Raw genomic sequence first — 19,381 nt, 5'->3', positions numbered from 1 at the left:
TGAAAAAAAAAAAAAAAGACGTTGAAGCAAGCCCGTGATGGGTCCTCTGGTGCAAAATTCTGGGTTTCCCCAAGTCTCCCAGTAGGAGCCGTGATCAACTGTGCCAACAACACAGGAGCCAAAAATCCGCGCATCCACTCCGTGAACGGGATCCAGGGGCCACTAAAGAGACAGACTTCCTGCTGCTGGTGTGGGAGGCGTGGTGACGGCCCCAATCAGAAAAGGGCGAACCAGAGCTCAGGAAGAAGGGGCATCCAGCGGTGGCAATTCGACAACCAGTCCTTCGGGAGAAAAGATGGTGTGTTTCATTATTCTGAAGATAATGCAGGGATCATAGTAAACAATAAAGGCGAGATGAAAGGTTCTGCCACCCCGACCAGTTGCAAAGGAATGCGCGCATTCATTCCCCAGGTCTGCATTCAATGCTTGGCAGCATGGCACGACGCTCCGGTTTATTTGTAAAGGACAAAAACCATGAAAAATCATTTCCTCAGAAGAATATAGGCCTATGAAAGACTAGGATTTCTGTCTGCCTTGGTGTCTGGTCGGAGCAGTGCCTGACATGTACTAGGGCTCTGTAACTAAGAAATGATGAAGGGGTCGGGGGATGAGTGGGAGCCCGCTTGGCCCGGCCCTCCGCCCGGTGCCGGCTGGGTTTCAGCAGCACCACAGCTGCCCTGGGCCTCCGACCAGGGTCCCGGAGGCCCCAGGGAAGGGCAGGCCCCCTCCGAAGTCAGCGATCGAGGAGTCAAGAGTGGTTTACATGTAAAAGGAAAACATCTCACTAGTTCACTCTAGAACGTCAAGAGTGAGGGTGGCGTTATTGCTCCCGTGACCAGGAGTGCTACACCTGGCCCTGCCGGGTCACGCCTGTCCACACGTGCTCTCCTGAGCTGCAACCTCTCAACACACAGCACAGAGGGAGCTCGAGACAGACATATGCCAGAGTTCAGAAACAGAACTGATCACTTCATGTGGTCCAGAAACACAGCTGCAACCTTGCATAGAGTTTTGGAGGTCTTGAGAGGGTGATTAGAAGGTAGGAAGAATGTCAGAAAATACCTTCAAAAGAATGATACTTTAAAGATGTATCTCTTAAATGGGTCATATTTAGAATTTAATGGTTAGGCTGTCGATGTATGTATTATTCTCCCTGAAAAATGAAAATTCAAATTTAAAAAAAAATCTAGTAAAATGCTTTATTATGTATTTCTGGCTTCTAAAACCAAGAAAATGCCAAACAATATCTAACTATCATAATGTTTTATTCCCTTAAAAAGGGAACATTTTCATAGTTATAAAGTAGTATAATGTGATCCAGATGGGTTAGCTGAGACAAAGGGTCGTCAATAAAATACTTGACTAAAGGCAAAGAGCATTGCCTCTAGGCATCGGTGTTCTGATTATATAACATCCACATTTTTTGAAAAAACAATTAGGTCACATGAAAGCACAGAGATGCTTTAGGCATGCAGATAATGCAGACAGCAGCGCCCAGTGGAAGGGCCAGAGAGGCAGCAGTTCCGTCCAAACGTGTACCTGCTCTGTGGTTCTCAGTGTTCTCTTCCAAAATGTTGGAGCTCCAGGGGGCACTGGGTCTCCTCCAGCACCCACTGTTGCACACACTCTAAGTAACACAGTGGCAGGGCCTGCAGGCATCACCTGCAAACCCCAACCACCTTCTGAGTGGTCACCTGACTTCTCCCTTCACCCGGAGTGGCCACTGAGCCAAGGTCCCACTTTCATCTGGCTAACCCTACTCATCCTTCACACTCAGGTGAGAAAGTGTCTTGGCCAGGAAGCGCCCTGTGACCACGACTTGCTCCCCTCTCCTCCTACAGGCTTCCACAGCTGCTTTCACATTTCTGAGTCCCGACAGAGTATATGGCATTTTGTTTATTTTCTTTCTCCCTGGCTAAAATGTTGCTGCTTCTCGGTCTGTCCGCACTGGGATAATGTCAACAGCAGGCAGTTCAGTAAATGTCCATTGATGAAGGTTATTTGGAGTTGTGAAAAATAGTGAGTTGATTTGACCAAATATAAAAAAAAAAGTTGCTTAGAGAACCCCGTCAACAAGGCCTGATGCTGCAGAGTTTTTCAGGGGTCATTGAAAAAAATTGAGAAACACAGGTCAGTTTTCGTTCAGTTTCTTCTCTCCAAGAGGACACTAAGAAATCACTTTGGCCCTCTGTTCATGCTCAGAAAAATCTGAGAATGAAGATAATCACCCTTCCATTTTCAGCAAGAGTTTTTGCTATATGGCAGGGTTTGAAATGACTGGCAGGAAATTATAACCAGGTAACGTTATGAAGAATGTGGACCCTTTCCTGCTCTTCTAAGCTCAGTGTTCCCAATTTCCTCTTGACCACAAAAAGAAAGAGAGAAAGAGAGAATGAGAGAAAGAGGACAGGAGAGGAAAGGAAAAGGGGGAAAAAAGAAAAAAGAAAAAGAAAGAAAGATAGTTCTAGTCTTAAATCTGCAACCCCTATGGCTAAGGAGAAAAATTGTTCTTAAATTGCCATTTGACAGGCGGATGCAGCTGCAGCCCAGCCTGAGCACCCCGGTCTGCCCTCACTCTGGCCAGTTAGTTGCAGAACCCATCACAGACACCAGGAGGGGGTCGTCCTGTAGCCCCCAGCAACCTCAAAATGGAGCTGGGAGCTCTTTCCATACTAATTGTAAGGGGATCAAGCAACAGGTTCTTATCTTTTTAGTCCCATCTTTTCTAACCAGTTGTAAAGATGGCAAGGCTGTACTTCTCTTGGTACTTTAGATCCAGCCTTATATAAGGATTATTTGTCCTAAAGTCTGGTAGGTCAGTCTTTAACCCCACCCCACATTTAACATTTTTGAAAGTAAAACAGGAAATTACTTCAAGAAAATGGCTGGAAGAAAAACAAGTATTTTCTACCCAGAGACAAGGAATTTTTTTTTAATTAAAACTTGCCAAAGGGAAAAGAAGCAAGTAATGTCCAATTCTTAAACTTCCCAAGAGGAAACAACAACAAGTATTATCCCTCTCTCTATGCTACCATAGTTACACACCCTCTTCTTCAGCTCTTTATTGGTTGCATCTGGGACTACGATGGCCCTCCTGTCCCCCTGTGTCCCATCAGACCAAAGGAAAAGGAAAGGCCACTCCTTTCTGTGTCTTCTGGCCATGGAGAACACTTCGGCTGTCCCTTGTCTGCGTCCAGTCTGTAGTGATCGGGGAAGCGTTAGCTGGTTCTGTCGTTTCTCGGTGTGGAGGCTGCAAAAGGGAACCAGAAGTACCTTCCCGAAAATGGCGTTTATTTGTGTGTTCTGGGTCTCTGAGAGAGTTCTCCAGAGTGCATGCAAGGAGGCAGAAAAAAGATTCTTTGTGTGCCTTTCACTGAGTCCTGAGATTTTGTCCTCAGTAGGACTCATTGTCGTTGTAATTGAATGAATTTCCATAACTCTATTTCTTTTCCATGGTAAGGAACTATAATATCCACGCTCCTTTAAAAGTAAAATGACAACTGAAGTCAGTATAATGAGTGGTTAACTTTCAGTGGGAGGTTTAAGGTTCAGGAAGATCTTATATTTCATAAAATTACTCATGAATCTATCATTCTTGCCTCTTCTTTCTGTCTGTTTTCACATTTCTCTATATTAATTCTCACACAGTATGGTTGGGATTTATTGCAAGCTACTGTAAATGCCTTTTAAAGTCCAGCCCTGGCTGGTGTGGCTCAGTGCATTGAATGGCGGCCTGTGAACTAAAGGGTCACTGGTTCGATTCCCAGTCAGGGCACATGCCTGGGTTGTAGGCCAGGTCCCCAGTAGGGGACATGAGAGAGGCAACCACACATTGATATACCTCTCCCTCTTCCTTCCTCCCTTTCCCTCTCTCTAAGAGTAAATTTTAAAATCTTAAAAAATAAAGTCCAGAAAGGTTAGTAAGTATTGGAAGACAGTAACAAATGCACAACTGCATGTCCCTGATTGTGGTCACCCGCCCTGGTGCTCAGGCACCGCCTGAGGGCTGTGGACCTGTTGTGTCCTCATTCAGATGGAGATGTCCTGCCCTTTCCTGAAGTCAGAGGATGATTTTCTTCCAAAAACTTAAAAATTCTTGTCCTCACTTTTTAGATTGCTAATCCACTTGGAATCGTGTGTGTGTGTGTGTGTGTGTGTGTGTTGTGAGGCAAGGGGCCAGTTTTATGTGCCCTTCCATGTGGACGCCCAGTAGCTCCTGCTTCACTTACTAAGTTCATCATTTCCTCACTAATTTCCAGTCCATCAAACAGACCCATTCCATACACTTGCGTGGCCTTTCTGAGCCTCCTGTTCTTTCCCATTGGCTATTTGTTTATCCATCTGCCTGTATCAACTGTCTTAAACTCTGTAGCTTTATAAGTCTTTATATCTAGTAGGGTAAGTTACCCCAAACACACACAACTTTTCTTATTTTTAAGCATATATTTGTAGCCAGATATTTCTATTAGACTGCAAACTTGGCTAGACAAAACTCGCCCACACAAAGATAATTCCACACCGTCCAGATGATGGCCAAGTGCGTATGCTGACGAGAATATGAGGAATTCTGCTTCCAGTTAATACTGAGTTATGAGGAAACAGGAAATTGACTTTCAGGGAGAAGCAGAAAATATTACCATAACCAAAGTGCCAACAGGAATGAAAAAGTTCAGACGGAATCCTGCTTTATTACTGCTGCCTTCGTGGGTAAATCTTTTGAACTGAGTTATTGTCAGGTGAGAAATGTCTTTGCCAGAACTTACAGAGGCCCTCCCATCCACAAACTTTATTATATTGACTTGAGTTTTGAAAAGAGCTTTGAAAGAGTTTTAAGGAGTCTTACAAAGCTATTGGGCATTTCTGTTCAACCTTCAGCTTAGGAGACAGCCAGTCACTGTCGGAGTCACACGCAAATACGTGGGAAACAAGTTCTCGGGAACAGCGAAGCTGCAGTAATGTGGGGCGGCACGTGTAATCGCACTGGAATCTGCCGACGCAACAGTTCTCACGGACACTGGGCAGCGCCGGGATGCTTGCTCTGGAGCTGAAAAGGCTCCCGAGAGCGCTCGGAACCCGAGTCCTGTGCTCGTCCTCGCCAGGCTATTAACAAAGATAAGAGGGAAGCACCTAGACAGAGGCCTGAGCAAGATACCTGTAAATGCGTGCTTCCTTTTTGAAAAAGTACAAAAAGTACAGAAAGTAATCGCAGAAGAGTTCTCGTCTCAGAGCCCCAGCAACCTCAGCATGGAGCTGGAAGCTTCCTCCATACTAACTAAGGCAATTCAATGACAGATGAAAATTTCACACAGAACAACAGGTGCGCTTCGTACTAAGAGAAGAAAACTGTAGGCTGATTTCCTTGTGACGAAAAAAGAAAAACCCCACGTTTATATTTGGGGATTTCTTGAGCTGAATTTCCACATAATCCGAGAAAATTCTGGGTTTGCATTAGAAGTTATCATTATTTTAGTGAAGTTAACAATCTGAACTCTTCTCAAGACTTACCCCGTGAGGTATGTTTTCGGTTGGGTGCTATGGACTTGCTGTTTCTGTAGGTCAACAAGGGCTGCCTATCGGCACTGTCACGGAGGTCAGCTCTGCAGAACAGGCCATGATTCCCTGAGCCTATAATATCATTCAACAAGCATTGTTTGAGGGCTCTAATATGGTTTTTCTTCTCAGACAACTCCCATTCTACTCCAAAAGTCTAAAACATAAAGAAATAGCCCTGGCTGGTGTAGCTCAGTGGATTGAGCGCGGACCTTGGAACCAGAGGATCGAGGTTCGATTCCCAGTCAGGGCACATGCCTGGGTTGCGGGCCGGTTCCCGGAGGGGGATGCACGAGAGGCAACCACACATTGATGTTTCTCTCCCTCTCTCCTTTCCTTCCCCTCTAAAGATAATTAGATAAAATCTTTAAAAAATAAAATATAAAGAAATAATTGAAAAACAATAATAGAGCGAGGCACAGAATGACACAAAAGACACAAAAGAAGGTGTGATAGACTCAGCTCAGTCAGGTGAGGAAAGGTGAAGTGAAGCAGATGTTGTTGGAGCTGAGTAATTAGAAGTTGAGCCAGTTGAGGGGTTGGGAGTGCCTTTCCAGGTGGAGTGAACTACATGTACAAGATTCTTGAGGCGTGAAACAAACAGGATGGCAAGTTCACGTAGTGATGCTGTTAAATCACTGAGGCTGTCTGGATCATGGGCAAGGAAGGGTGGCTGGAGGCTACAGGATTATCGGATTAAGGGCAGAAAATAAGATTGGGGAGAGATTGGACAGGTGTGCTTTATAGAGGGCCATGGATGTCCTACTGTGGAACAAGAATTTTGACTGTAGAGTGTTAACAAGTTTCAATGACCTCAGTCGGATGTTCGTGGGTTAGAGAAGTTTTACCCTAGGAGCTAACAGGATCTACCTACCATTTTAGAAGGATAGTTGTGCCTTGAGGAGCAGGAAGACCTGCCAAGTGGTGAAAGGTGTGAGAAATAGAACCGAGGTGATGGTTGGGGACAGTTTGAAGGTGGAAAGGACTAGGAGGAGGAAGAGATATGATACTGATAAATTCAAGAGTTTGGCTCCAGAATATTTTGCTACTATTTGAGGTCTATTTTAAAATGCACTATTTTCCTTATTGAAAGTTCCCTATGACTAAAATAACTGGTTTGTGGCTTCATAAAACCTGTTATTCTAAATCTCTTAACGACAGAATCAAATCATGCCATGATAAATTCAATCAATTACTGTCCGATCCAAAGATGAAGTTTAACAATCAGTATGATTGGTCCCACTGTTTGGTTTCTGCTTGAGACACAGTAGATGTAACCAGTCTTCAGGTCATGCGATGAAGGAGAAAAAGTAATATTCTCTTCATTCCCTTCCCCTTCCCCAGAAATAATCTCAGAAAGTAAAAGTTAAGTTTTGATATTAGCTTAATCATTCATTTGGGTAATGATCATTTAAAATTATATATCCATGTGAAAAATTCAAATATTACTATTTAACTACAAATCCCTCCAACTTGTTCACTAAAAACTGAGCCAAAAAATAAGTAAAATAAATATTTTGTTTCTAGTAAATTTTTTCAGAGAGATATTTAACTAGTAAAAACATTATATAGCCCTGGCTGGCCTAGCTCAGCAGATTGAGCACGACTGAGCATGGGCTGTGAACCAAAGGATTGCAGGTTTGATTCCCAGTCAGGACACACGCCTGGGTTGCCGGCCAGTTCCCCAAGGGGGGCCCATATGAGAGGCAATTGATATTTCTCCCTCTCTCTTTCTCCCTCCATTCTCCTCTCTAAAAATAAATAATAAATATCTTTTAAAAAAAGGTATCTTCCTCAGTGGATTGAGCGTGGGCCTGTGAACCAGAGGATTGGAGTTCGATTCCCAGTCAGGGCACATGCCTGGGTTGCAGGCCGGTTCCCTGCATGCCAACTCCCAGCAGGGGACGCACAAAAGGCAACCATACATTGATGTTTATCTCCCTCTCTCCTTCCCCTCTAAAGATAAATAAACAAATAAAATCTTTAAAAAAATAAAAAATAATAAAAAAGGTATCTTCCTTAAAAACACATTATATAATACACTTTATTACAGTTGACAGTGTGGCTTCTGGTTGACAGATGCCATCTGACAGGACAAATACTTGGCGCAGAAATTACTGACACATTCAGAAACTAATCTTTCCTGAATCCAGCTGCAGTTCTCAAAAGCTGGCTTGAAGTGAACTGTCCTTTGTAACAGAAAATTCAGATTAAAAAAAATCATGGACCGACTAGTTATCTCAGATCTATTGTTCATGATTGCGCCATATATTTCCTTCAACAATTAAAATAATGTTTAAATTGGAAGTAACTAATTTTAAATGTAAAGTGGTTTTTAGATATCCTTGTCTCTTTAGAATGCGCATTGCGTTTTTGTAAACTTAGTTTCCCTTTACATCCCTGTCTTCATAAAGAGAGGTGACACGGTGCCCTGGCTAGTGTAACTCAGTGGATTGAGCACGTGCCTGTGAAGCAAAGGGTCACCAGTTCGATTCCCAGTCAGGGCACATTCCTGGGTTGCAGGCCAGGTCCCCAGTAGGGGACACATGAGAGGCAACCACACACTGAAGTTTCTCTCTCTTTCTTCTTCCCTTCCCCTCTCTCTAAAAATAAATAAATAAACTGTTAAAAAAAGAGAGGTGATGTGGTTTTCTGATTCTGCTGCCAGGGTTTAGGTTTTACATTGGGGTTCACACTCCAGGCCCCATACTCTATTTCACTTTGACTTTTTAAATGTGTATCTTTTATTTAATTAAAATCAGTCAATGGTCTGACAATAAAAGTGCTGCCAGTGGAAACTGTTGTTAAACTTACATCACATTGCTTGGTAAAGTTGAAAAAGGCTAATAAAATACAGGTTGCTTTTGGACGTGATAACAGCTGCTTCAAAGGGTTATTTTAAATACATACTGAATGTTACAAGGAAGAAAGAAGCCTTCAGTATGCAGTCACACTTGGCATTTAGTAGTTCTAAATAAGGTTTTAGAGAAGGCAGCCCTCGGCCAGGAGGTTAAGCCAGAAAAGTTCTGCTGGGCACAGCTAGCTCTTTCTTCGCCCCATTGAGGAAAGTGAGATGCAGCAACCTGAAAGCAAGTCTGCACCGAATTTCCGAGTTAAGTTTTATTTCTTACCTTAACTCCACGCCGCTGCTTCAACAACCTCACTTTCATGGCATAATACACAGCCATCTTATCTGCTCGCAGTTATGTGGCCCAGAAATTTGGTCTGCGTTCGGCTGGGTGGCTCTTTTCTGATGTTGCCTGGGCACACTCAGACATCTGCAGTTGTCTGGCCTCAAGGCTGGCGCTGGAGAGTCTAGAATGGCCTAGCTGTAGGTGGGGCCTCTCTCTCCATATGGTCTCTCCTCATGGAGGCTAACCCAGGCTTCTTCACATGGTGGTCCCAGGGGTCCAAGAGTGGGAGAGCTCTCACCAAGTCATTTTCACGGGATTCTGTCAAAACAAGGCAAGCCCTGACCAGTGTGGCTCAGTTGATTGGGCGTCATCCTACAAAGCAAAAGGTCTCCAGTTGGATTCCCAGTCAGGGCACATGCCTGGGTTGTAGGTTTGGTGTCCCTGGCCGGGGCGCATATGAGAGGCAGCCAACTGATGTTTCTCTCTCACTTCAGTGTTTCTCTCCTTCTTTTTCTCCCTTCCTTTCCCCCTCTCCAAAAATAAATAAAATAAATCGTAAAAACAAAGAAGTATAAGGCAAGCCCAAATTCTAGGGGATGGAATAACAGTCTCCATCTTTTGATGGGAAGATGCAGAAAGTCACACTTCACAAGACTGTGCATACGGGGGGAGAATTCGTGGCTATCTCCCCCCCAACCTGTTACACTAACAATGGCTCAAAAATCAGAAGTAACCAGAAATTTGATTACCTAAAAATTAGAACTCTCTTGTACTATAAAAAATACCATAAGAAGATGAATGACAAATTAGAAAAATATTCATAATTTATATTAGAAACAAAAGTTTACCATCTCTAGTACACAAAGAACTTCTAAAAAATAGAATAGGAAAGTACAGACAACACTAAAAAATCTACTAGGCCCTGCCTGGTGCGGCTCAGCGGGTTGAGTGTGGGCCTGCAAACCAAAGGGTCTCTGGTTCCATTCCCAGTCAGGGCACATGCCTGGGTTGTGGGCCAGGTCTCTAGAAGGGGAACTTGAGAGGCAACCACTCATCGATGTTTCTCTCCTCTCTCTCCTTTTCCCTCTCTCTAAAGATAAAATAAATCAAAAAATATTTTAAAAAATTTACTAGAGATATGAGCCAATAGTTTTCAGAAAAAGAAATGTACATGGACTTTAACCAAATGAAAAACTTTTCAACCTCACTCTTAATAAAAGAAACGCAAATGAAAACTACAGTGAGATATTTTTCGTCCATCACATGATCAAAACCCCAATGCTTGACCACACACTCCAACAGGAAACAGGCGCTCCCTACATGGCTATGTCGAGAGCGCAAAATGGCGTGGCTCCAATGGAAGGACTGATTCAATAGCTAGTGAAGTTACACCTCTCTTTGACCGAGCAATCCCCCTTTCAGAAATCTATCCCAAAGACATACTGGCAAAAAAAATGTGCAGGAAGCTATTCATTGCAGCAATATTGGTGACCGTAAATACTAGAAGCAACTCGAATGTTCATCCGTAGGAGACTGATTGAGTCAACCATGGAACCCACTGAGGGAGTCCTATGCCACCATGAAAAGTAATGAGGACTGCCTCTGTGTGCTGCAATAGAGTCATCTCCAGGTGCATAGTTAAATGACAAAAGCAAGGTGAAGACCTGTGTGCATAGGGCACTGCAGTATATCTAGTAAGTAAGGGGAACAATTGTATGCACACATATAGCTTATACCAAAATATGGAAGAAAAACACCCCACAAAGTAGAAGGAACCAGATGGAAGGAATAAAGGGAAAAGATAGACTTCTTTGCATATATCTTCAAAGATTTCACCTTAGAGCCAAGCAAGGACTTTACATCATTATTAAGAAGTTTAAAATGGTCTTAAAAGGCAATCCTTCAAAAGCAATCTGAAACTGATTCGAGTCATGGCAAAGGGACACAGAGAGGGACTGCTCTGTGTGACTTTAAATCTCAGTACATCATTGTGTATACAGTAAGGGTAAAAAGTAGTCCGTAATAAATTCTGAAGTGTTTTTAGTAATTTTATTATTAATGAAAGCATTTGTGGTTTTGAGACAGCAGTGTGTGTGTTATGGAATAATTCACTTGAGTAATTATGTTGGTGTCTCTGAGATGCAAATTTTTGGAGTAGAACAGAAGATTGGTCAGGTTAAGTAAAAACCCTGTGGTTCTAATTTGTTACAGAGGTATGAGTATGAATTCATGATGTATTTTATCTTTAAAAAAGAAAATCCTTAGTTCTATCCACTTAAAGGCCTAGATACAATGGCCAGCCTGACGATGGCAATGGACACCCTTTAACCACCCAGATAGTAGTTTAAATACTTAAACCCTTAAGTATTACAACCACATTGGAAAGAAGCAGAGCTCCTGCTGATTTCAGGTCTGGGGTAGGATATTCACATCTTTTTTCTTTTTTAGGATATTCACATCTCATACCAGAAAGTAAGGATGGTATCCAAGACTATGAGCATTAAGTCAAAAGGATTCAAAAAATAAATTAAAAATTAATTTAAAAGAAGAATGGATTCAAAAGACCTCTTGAAGAATCTCCTATTTGTCACTGATGGAAAATTTGAGTATTAATAAGGGTAATAACAGCAATCGATTGAAGTACATAAATTATGCTTAAGTTGCTGAGTTTATAATCATGCTAGAAATAATTTATTGGTCACTTATAGAGAATGCTGTTTTACTGTCTTGAAAACTGGAAATAAAAATAAAGACCCAAGTATTTATTCCATCCTTCCTGTATGGACTGTATCTCAGTGTAGTCAAACAATTGGTGAAAGAAGTTTCTCTTTAGAGTAGTGATCCCGCTAATACATAATGATACAATATCACCATTTCACAATGCCTAATGAAAAAATGGGTAATTGACAAATGAGTAAATGCCTAATTGACATAATGAGTAAATCTGCACGCAGAGCACAGGAAGATGCTGTACACTGTTCTCCGCACTTTTGTTTGAAAATTTCCACAATAAAATGTTAAAAAGAAAAAAATGTCTTTTTTAAAAAAATTGGGAAATTCTTCCATTTGAAAGCCTTCCCACGGACATTACTGTGGCTCAGTAGAATACCTAGAACTGTGGCGGTTCATACTGCAATGAGGGGGGAGCTTCTACCAAGGATAAAGGCCACAGAGCCCTGCTCAGATCACACGGCTTTTTGGATAATACTGCAATGTTCGTGTGATGTTACACATGTGTGTGTTCATATGTTATATTATTTGGATATATAAATATTAGTGAATGAGAACAGAAGCACTAAAGATATTCCAGTTTTATTCAAGTGAGTTCAAACCCAAACTCAGGAATCCAGGCGTACATACACTGCAGTAAGGTAAAGGCAGAGCGAAACTAAAGCGAATGCAGTTTGTATCGTCAGCTCAATTCCTATGACACGAAACTCAAACCCCAAGGTGAAAGTCTTTGAAGCTCTTTGCCACAATGCCATATTCTGACCTCGGACACATAAAATCTCAAAAATTTCAGTCCTGAAACCTATCAAGTAGATACCAAAAATCTTCAAGGCACATTAAAGTTTTCTAGAAAAGAAGTCTTAAAAAAAAAAAAACCCAACCAAAATGACTAAAACTACAAAAGCACCTATCAGTCTCTACGACACTTTTTGCTGAGTATCAATCTGCACGAGATTCCTCTTGAGCCTCGGTGGCCTCAGCAGCAGCGCTGGCTTCTTCCTGTAAATCATCCGCGGTAGAGGATTCTGACTCAACTGGAGAATTTGTTTCTTCCAGCTCAGCACATTCATCAGAGCTTTCGTTCTCTGATGTACGTTTATCATTATTGATGGCAAAGGCTTCATCTGGAGCTGCGCTGGTAACCTCCAAGGTCATTTCGGTGCTGACTTCGGCAGTTTCGCCCGTGGACACATTTGGAACCTCTGGCCCAGGTTCAGCCCCAGCTGCGGGGGTCTCCACCTGAGCAGGCTGCGCAGCTTCGGGACAGGCTGCAGCCTCTGCTGCCGCTGCAACTGTAGCATCTGAGCTTTCTTCAGCATCGGCCACCTGAGCTTCCACTGAACACCCTTCAGGGACTTCAGAACTTGCTTTCTCCACTTCCACAAGGTTCTCTTTTTCACCTGAAAGATTTAGTCCATTAAGCAAAGTGTAATATTCATTGAAAGAGGATGGGAAGACAGTGGAACACTGTGCACTTAAAAAAACGAGATAGATCTATATGCGCTGATGTAATGTCCTTCAAGGTAGACTGTTAGGTGAAAAAAAACAAGAAAAAGAGCAATGCATACAGCTTAGTACCATTTATATTAGGACAGAAGGAGGGTAACTTACGTGCCTAGCTAGTTATACTTGCCAAGATTCTCTCCAGGGGCACTCAGAGAATCTGGTATTATTGGTTGCCTCTGGGGAGGGAAAATGGGGGAATGGACTTTTCTGCAAATGCTTTGAACATGTCGAACTTTAAAAAAGAATTTACATGTATTATGTATTCAAATACAAAGGACAGGAGCATGAGAGCCAACCCACCATGAGACAGCATGGAGAAGTAGCCAACTTACCAGCCAATGACTCTGAGGAGTTACTCCTTTATTCTCAACCTCAGTTTTGCTGTCAGTAAAGTGGGGGATATTAATAATATCTATCTCACAAATCTATTGTGAGGGTTGAATAAAATACTGTACACAAAAGGGGGTTTAAAACCACTAAACTGCGATGGAAATGCTGCATTTTATTAGTATTGCAATTGGCCTTCTTATCATTCTATTCAATAATATTTACTAATGACATTATGTTTCTTATTGTTGTCATGACTGAAAGGTTAAAACTGGTCCATGAGCAGCTGCTCTCTCTCTCACCCAATAATGCTCACAGTAATTGATAATAATAGTATTATCATTGAGATGGGAGAAAAGTATGGTTTAAGCAAGGAATGTAAGGCAAGGAATATTTATTAGCGTGAAAATGTAAAGCTTCTGTTCCTGTATCTGCCATTTCATTAAGCAGATCAACTGAGGGACTCAACAGGCATGACCGATTCTTACTAATGTCAAGTGCACTTCGGGCAAAGACATCCGGATAGTCTTAGCTAAAACTGAAACAGGAATTAGTTTTATGATTTAAATAAGTGATGAGGGAATGAGAGGTCAGGCTGCTGAGGGGCAGGCACCACAATTACGCCTGCGTGAATGGGAGCCTGGGTGGGGTGAGTGGTACCACCACACAAAGAAGCCAAAACCGCTGGGCAGCAGCATGGGTTCGGAACGGTGTCCTTTACTGACTGCGCTCGTCCGAAGCGCATAACAACAGCCTCCAGGTTTTGGCTGGGTTTCCCCTTTCTGAACGAACTCCTACCCAGAGCCACTCTGGATTAAGTTAGCAAAGAAGCCCAAAGCAAATAGTAAGCATTGGTAGGCTAAGATGGTGAAAATCAGAACCTCGAGGAAAAAATAATAATAGATTAACTTTACCTTGAAGTGGCTGTAACTCTGTTTTGGTTTTTTCTTTCAAATTTGTTATGGGTTCGCTGTGTTTGCCTTGCTCTGATGTTACTGTCCTGTAGGTCTGAAAACAGAAATGTAATTAAGTTTATTTCTTGAGTATTTTTTGTCATGACTTAGGTTCATCATGCCGAGTTCAAAGGTACATACAATTCAAAGAAGAAGAAGCGATGCCTGTCATCTACTCTTTCATTTCCTTTTAGAATCCACAAAGAAGGAAAGAAACAAATGCGCTAACAGGGGTCGAAGGTGACCGAAAACATGCACAGTAGCTAGAAAGGCAAAGGCACCTGACAGGGCCAATCTGCTGAGTCAGCAGCCTCATTCTCGGTACACCAGTGCTGACCCTGTGCACAAGTTCGCACCCCTGAGCTGACCTTCCCAGCAGCAACATCCCGAGGGACATTAGTCTTCTTGTTCGAGGGGCTAGGATGCAGGATGAGAAAAATAACTACTTTAAGCAGAACTGAAGACATGATGATATTAGAGTAATTCACACTCATGGGTGGCCCAGAGAACCCAGCTTTTCCAAAACTAACATAGTCAAACATGGAGTAGAAGGAAGGCCAGTGGGGGAGAGGGGCTCAAATTTAGACCTTGGAAGTTATTTCCAAGTGGTATTAATTGTTCATTAAACATAGCATTTAATATATACCACAAGTTTCACACACCAGTCTGGCATTATGTTTTTTTCATCTACCCAGACCCTCAAATAATTAAAATGGCCTGGGCCTTTCTCAGAATCCCATGTCCTGACCTTAACATTGCTTTGAGTTTCCTACAACTTGTGAAACATATGAATTCCTGAAGGCTGGGGGCAAACACTTACATAGTATCCACCAGCACTGACCGTGACACCTACAACCAGATAGTAGGTCATATTTGATCCAGGTGATCCAGGAAACTTTTTAGATGACATCCAGCGGAAAGATGCTGGGAAAACAAGTTTAAACACAGTTAGTTCCACCATTTAAGCAAAACTATTTTATAAAAAAAACTTCTGCTCAGTGAACCTAGAATCTATTAACATCGAATGACTTGAGCTTAAGGGAATATGGTATTATGAGGTACAGTAATAATTCCACTTGACATTTTCTCAACCTAATTTGACAAGTGTGTATGAAACCTGTCATTCTGATGCTTAGCACCATGTTTTTCTTGGAAGGAGTGCAGGCAGGGGTAAGGAGAAATGACAGGAGCACTAACAATTGTAAAGTCAAACAAGAGGCATATAAGCAGAAGAAATTAATTTACTGCTCATACTCTACCACAGGATTTAGTTTTTAAGATTATTTTTCAAAAAATAATTAAATACATTTATACCTAAATTTTTATGTTAAAACATTTATGTTGAAATTTAACACATTTTTATAAGTCTGTAACACAAATGGATATGTTTTTCTAGTACAAAGCCTTTAAAGATGGGCAGTGAGAAGCCTTTCTAAGACAAATGTTGCGAGAAGGTCATATCTGAAACAGAAGTACAATTCTGTACAAACTAATAGATGAGAGTGCTGCGTATATTCAACTATACGAACTTGGTGGGGCTGGAATTTGTATCTACCCTGTTTCCTGGAATTGAATTTTTATAATAGACTCAAAGCTAGAAGGAGCTGAAAGTTCACAGAGCTGATATTCGTTATTTTAAAGATAAAAATGTGGAGACATTTATTTATCCATCCACAAACAGCTGAGCACCTACTATGTGTTTGATTCTTAGAGGCATTAGGGATATAATGGTGACCAAGACACATGAGGCTCCTGGCCTCGGGGAGCTCACAGCCTACAGAGAAGGAGCAGATGTTCAGACAAGTAGCTGCCTGTGGACAACTATTCAGGACAGTGTGACACACGCTATCATCCGTGCCCGCAGAAGCTGCAACAGCAGCGTGAGAGTACGGGGAAGACGCAGCCAGTGGGCTCAAGGCAGCTACCACAGTTGAAGAAACATGGCCTATTATAGAATGACAATTAAAAAAGTGATCAAAAAAAGACATGGCCTCAGTTTTGAAGGGACATGGGAGTCTGTCAGATAAACAAGGGAAGGGAAACTGCGCTGGAGGCAGAAGTTGTGTGACTCAGAAAGGACAGAGGAGTCTGGTGTGGACTGATGGAGAGAGTATCGGTGTGGGGACCAGAAATTTACACTGATGGCAAATCTTTGTAGTAGTAGAATTTTCCAATTCTAGTAGAAGTGGAAAAATTCATATATATGGTCTTAGTTTGAATATAAATGTCCATCTCTTAGAAAAAGAAAATTTTCCACAAATGCACCCAAATAAGCTATGAGAAGAGATTATGGGGTTGACTTGTAGCTGTCAACCAGACATAAATATCAAAAATATTTTTTAGCCCTGGCTGGTGTAGCTCAGTGGATTGAGCGTGGGCCTGTGAACCAGACAATCACGGTTCAATTCCCAGTCAGGGTACATTCCTGGGTTGCAGGCCAGTTCCCGGCAGGGGATGCACAAGAAGCAACCATACATTGATGTTTCTCTTCCTCTCTCCTTCCCTTCCCCTCTAAAGATAAATGAATAAAATATTTTTTAAAAAATATTTTTAAATAGAAAGAAATAAAGAAAATTATTAGATATTTAAGTAAGGACTTAAATACAAATACAATTATGGCAAAGTAACTGACAATGCAATGAAATTGGAAATAAATATTCAATGAGGATTAGTTTGAAAATTTTTAGCACATTCATACAATGGAAAAAAATAGATATAATCTTCCCAGAAGAATATTTACTTACTTGAGAAAAATTTACAATATATTAAGTGCAAAATGATATAAAAATAATCTGTATGGGGCTATCCCAGATTTGTTCATGAGGGGAAAAATGTATGAGGGGGAGAAAAGGCCTGGAATATTATATATACTATATATAAAGGTAAATATTATATATATTATATATAAAGGTAAATAATAGGATTCAATGAAAAGTAGGATTACAGATGACTTCTATTTTGCCTGTGTTTTTCTGAATGATCTATTATAAACCTAAATTATTTGTTCATTAAAAAGTTACATTTTAACAGGAAAAACCAGATAACAAAAGTTGGTGAGGCACACATTTTATCCTTCAATAAAACTGAAATGATTTTCTTTTTCCTCGGAATAGAAAGAACCAATAAAAGGTTAAGTGATGTCCATGATCGAAGCCAAATTTCCAGTCAATAACAGTTCTTCACACACAAATCAGCGCTACGAAAAAGTAATTGGGTTAAAATTAGAGAAAGATCGGCACTGCTACCACCAGTATCGCTAACTACCTATTTAGGGGATTTCAACCACTCTTTCTTTGCCCGAAGGTAGACAGGAAATTGTGTGAACCATCTGCAGACACACACACACACACACACACACACACAAACAGAAGAGTGTGATGACGCTGGGGAGATGCAGACGGATAATGCGCGAAAGGACAAGTTGTGGGGGGGGGCGCTCATCTTTCTTCCCATCCTGCCCCCATCACAACAGCCCTTCACCTCCAGAAGTTTAATTCTCCATTTCATCAGCGAAAAAAATTGGCTCTATCTTACTCGGTATAAAGACAAAGGAAAATAAAGACTCTCTATTTCTGTTACTTGTAAGGCAACTTCTTCCCACTAGCATTTTAAGAGAAAAATGAAGCTAGTTGGGCAGACCTTTCATCCCTCCCACCACTACCACCAGCACTGGGCTAATTGAACCAAGTGGCGGGCGGGGGGGCATGGAGTTTTCTGCAAGACTTTTCTTTCTCTCCGCGTCAAATGCACAAACTGGGCTAAAGCCACCTGACAATTCTTAGATAGTGAGATGACATGAAGGGAGACCTGAGAACTTTCCACGAAGTGATCTACGAGCAGTCCCCCCAATCATGGACACCGAGAAAAGGAGGGGAGATGGATGAGGACTCGGAAAGAGCCGCATCCGAGCGCGAACCTGATGCGCGTGACAAATCCTCCCACGCTCACACCCAAGCACCTACAGCGTCGCAGGTACCGTGCTAGGCGCTTTGGTGCCTTTCAATTAATGGGCTTCTAGCTCTCAGTGCACCTTCCCCTTCAGGAAATTTCTGAATACGCTTCCTTTTCCCACGAATGCGCACATCTAAAGGTGATAGATTCACGGACACGGAGGCAAACAGCTGGACGGCTCCAGGTCTATTTGCGGCCGCCAAGGAAGGTGTTTCAAAAGCCTCTTCCTCGCCGGGGAATGCCAGGGCCCAGGCTCCTGGGTTGAGGCTGCTGAGCCCCGGCCGAGTTTTGAGTTTATTTACTTAAAAGTCTTAATCAACTTCCACCGGACCGGCACTCCGTCCTGCACCTCGCCTGGCTCGCTGGTCAGGGTCCGCCTCCCCTCCTCCCCAAGCCTGTACTTCCCCACAAACTTGGAGAGTGCATTGGTTCTTACAGTAATAAAAATGGTAAGCCAAGAGTGTGTTAGCCAGCACTTTTCTAAGCATTAACTATACATTAACCCATTAAAACTCAACCATACTGTACCCAGCTTACAGATGAGGAAACTGAGGTTAAAGCACTTGCGTAAGATCAAAATTTGAACCCAAGAAGCCTAGTCCGTATTCAGAAACCGCGCTGTAAAGATTTCCTACTATCAAAGTCTCCAAGAACTTCCGGGTGTCTTCCCGGAGACCCTTCCCCATCCCCCCACACCCAGCTCAGGCTTATGTTGCTCTGGGTCGGTTTCTGCCCAATGCCGGCAGACTGGTACCCGGCGCCCGCAGGATCCGCACCCAGGTCTCCTGTCCTCTTCAGTTCAGAGCGCGGGAGAGGCATCCGGGGCAGCACCAGGCACTCACCGTCCTTCCGGAGAGGCGCGGGGCTCGGGGGCGCCCTTAGCTGCAGCGCCAGCGTCTTGGAGACCGCTCTGCGAAGATACATCGCGCCCGCGGAGCTCGGCGCTGCCGCCTCTGTTGTCTGCGCTCTGCAGGGCGCACTGAGCTTGGGCGAGCCACGCCTCCGGGTGGGGCACGACCCCGGCCCAGCCCTGCCTGGGCGGCCACTGTCCGCACAGTCCTCCTTTGAGCCCAGGCTCCAGGCTTTGCGGCTTTTTCTCAGAGACCCAAGAAGTTCATTGAGGCATCTCAGAAACGGGATCAGAAATCGAGAAGTTGCTGTCAACTGCCTGTTCCGTACGGTACTGTTGCGCTAAGCGGAATTCCTCAGTCAAGGCTGGAAATGTTTCGG

General features: G+C 42.7%; 1 protein-coding gene across 2 annotated transcripts; it reads right to left on the bottom strand.

The window, feature by feature from the left end:
- Positions 1-11,977: 11,977 nt before the first annotated feature.
- MGARP (mitochondria localized glutamic acid rich protein) lies at positions 11,978-19,144 on the bottom strand. 2 transcript variants are annotated; one of them, XM_037058502.1, is made up of 4 exons: positions 18,994-19,144; positions 15,042-15,124; positions 14,162-14,255; positions 11,978-12,814 (listed from the first exon to the last, which is right to left on the bottom strand). In XM_037058502.1, the coding sequence occupies exons 1-4, from the start codon at positions 19,073-19,075 to the stop codon at positions 12,354-12,356; spliced, it is 720 nt and encodes a 239-aa protein (XP_036914397.1). In that variant the 5' UTR covers positions 19,076-19,144; the 3' UTR covers positions 11,978-12,353. The 2 variants fall into 2 exon arrangements, with proteins under 2 accessions (XP_036914397.1, XP_036914396.1); XM_037058501.1 differs by having other exon boundaries at positions 15,021-15,124; positions 18,994-19,143.
- Between the last annotated feature and the right edge of the window lie 237 nt (positions 19,145-19,381).

Source organism: Sturnira hondurensis, unplaced genomic scaffold (genome assembly GCF_014824575.4).
Source record: "Sturnira hondurensis isolate 20B ecotype Veracruz unplaced genomic scaffold, ASM1482457v3 Scaffold0010128, whole genome shotgun sequence".
In the NCBI taxonomy this organism is placed as follows: domain Eukaryota; kingdom Metazoa; phylum Chordata; class Mammalia; order Chiroptera; family Phyllostomidae; genus Sturnira; species Sturnira hondurensis.
Note: the sequence above shows the minus strand (reverse complement) of the source record. Positions and strands in the feature narration are given on the sequence as shown.

Bases quoted from the DNA above. Each gene is read 5' to 3' on its own strand.
- MGARP (XM_037058501.1), bottom strand. From the start codon at position 19,075: ATGTATCTTCGCAGAGCGGTCTCCAAGACGCTGGCGCTGCAGCTAAGG. The intron at 15,125-18,993 runs GTGAGTGCCTGG...TTGTTTTCCCAG, and splicing joins CGCGCCTCTCCGGAAGGACG to CATCTTTCCGCTGGATGTCA. The intron at 14,256-15,020 runs GTAAGTGTTTGC...TTCTGTTTTCAG, and splicing joins TCAGTGCTGGTGGATACTAT to ACCTACAGGACAGTAACATC.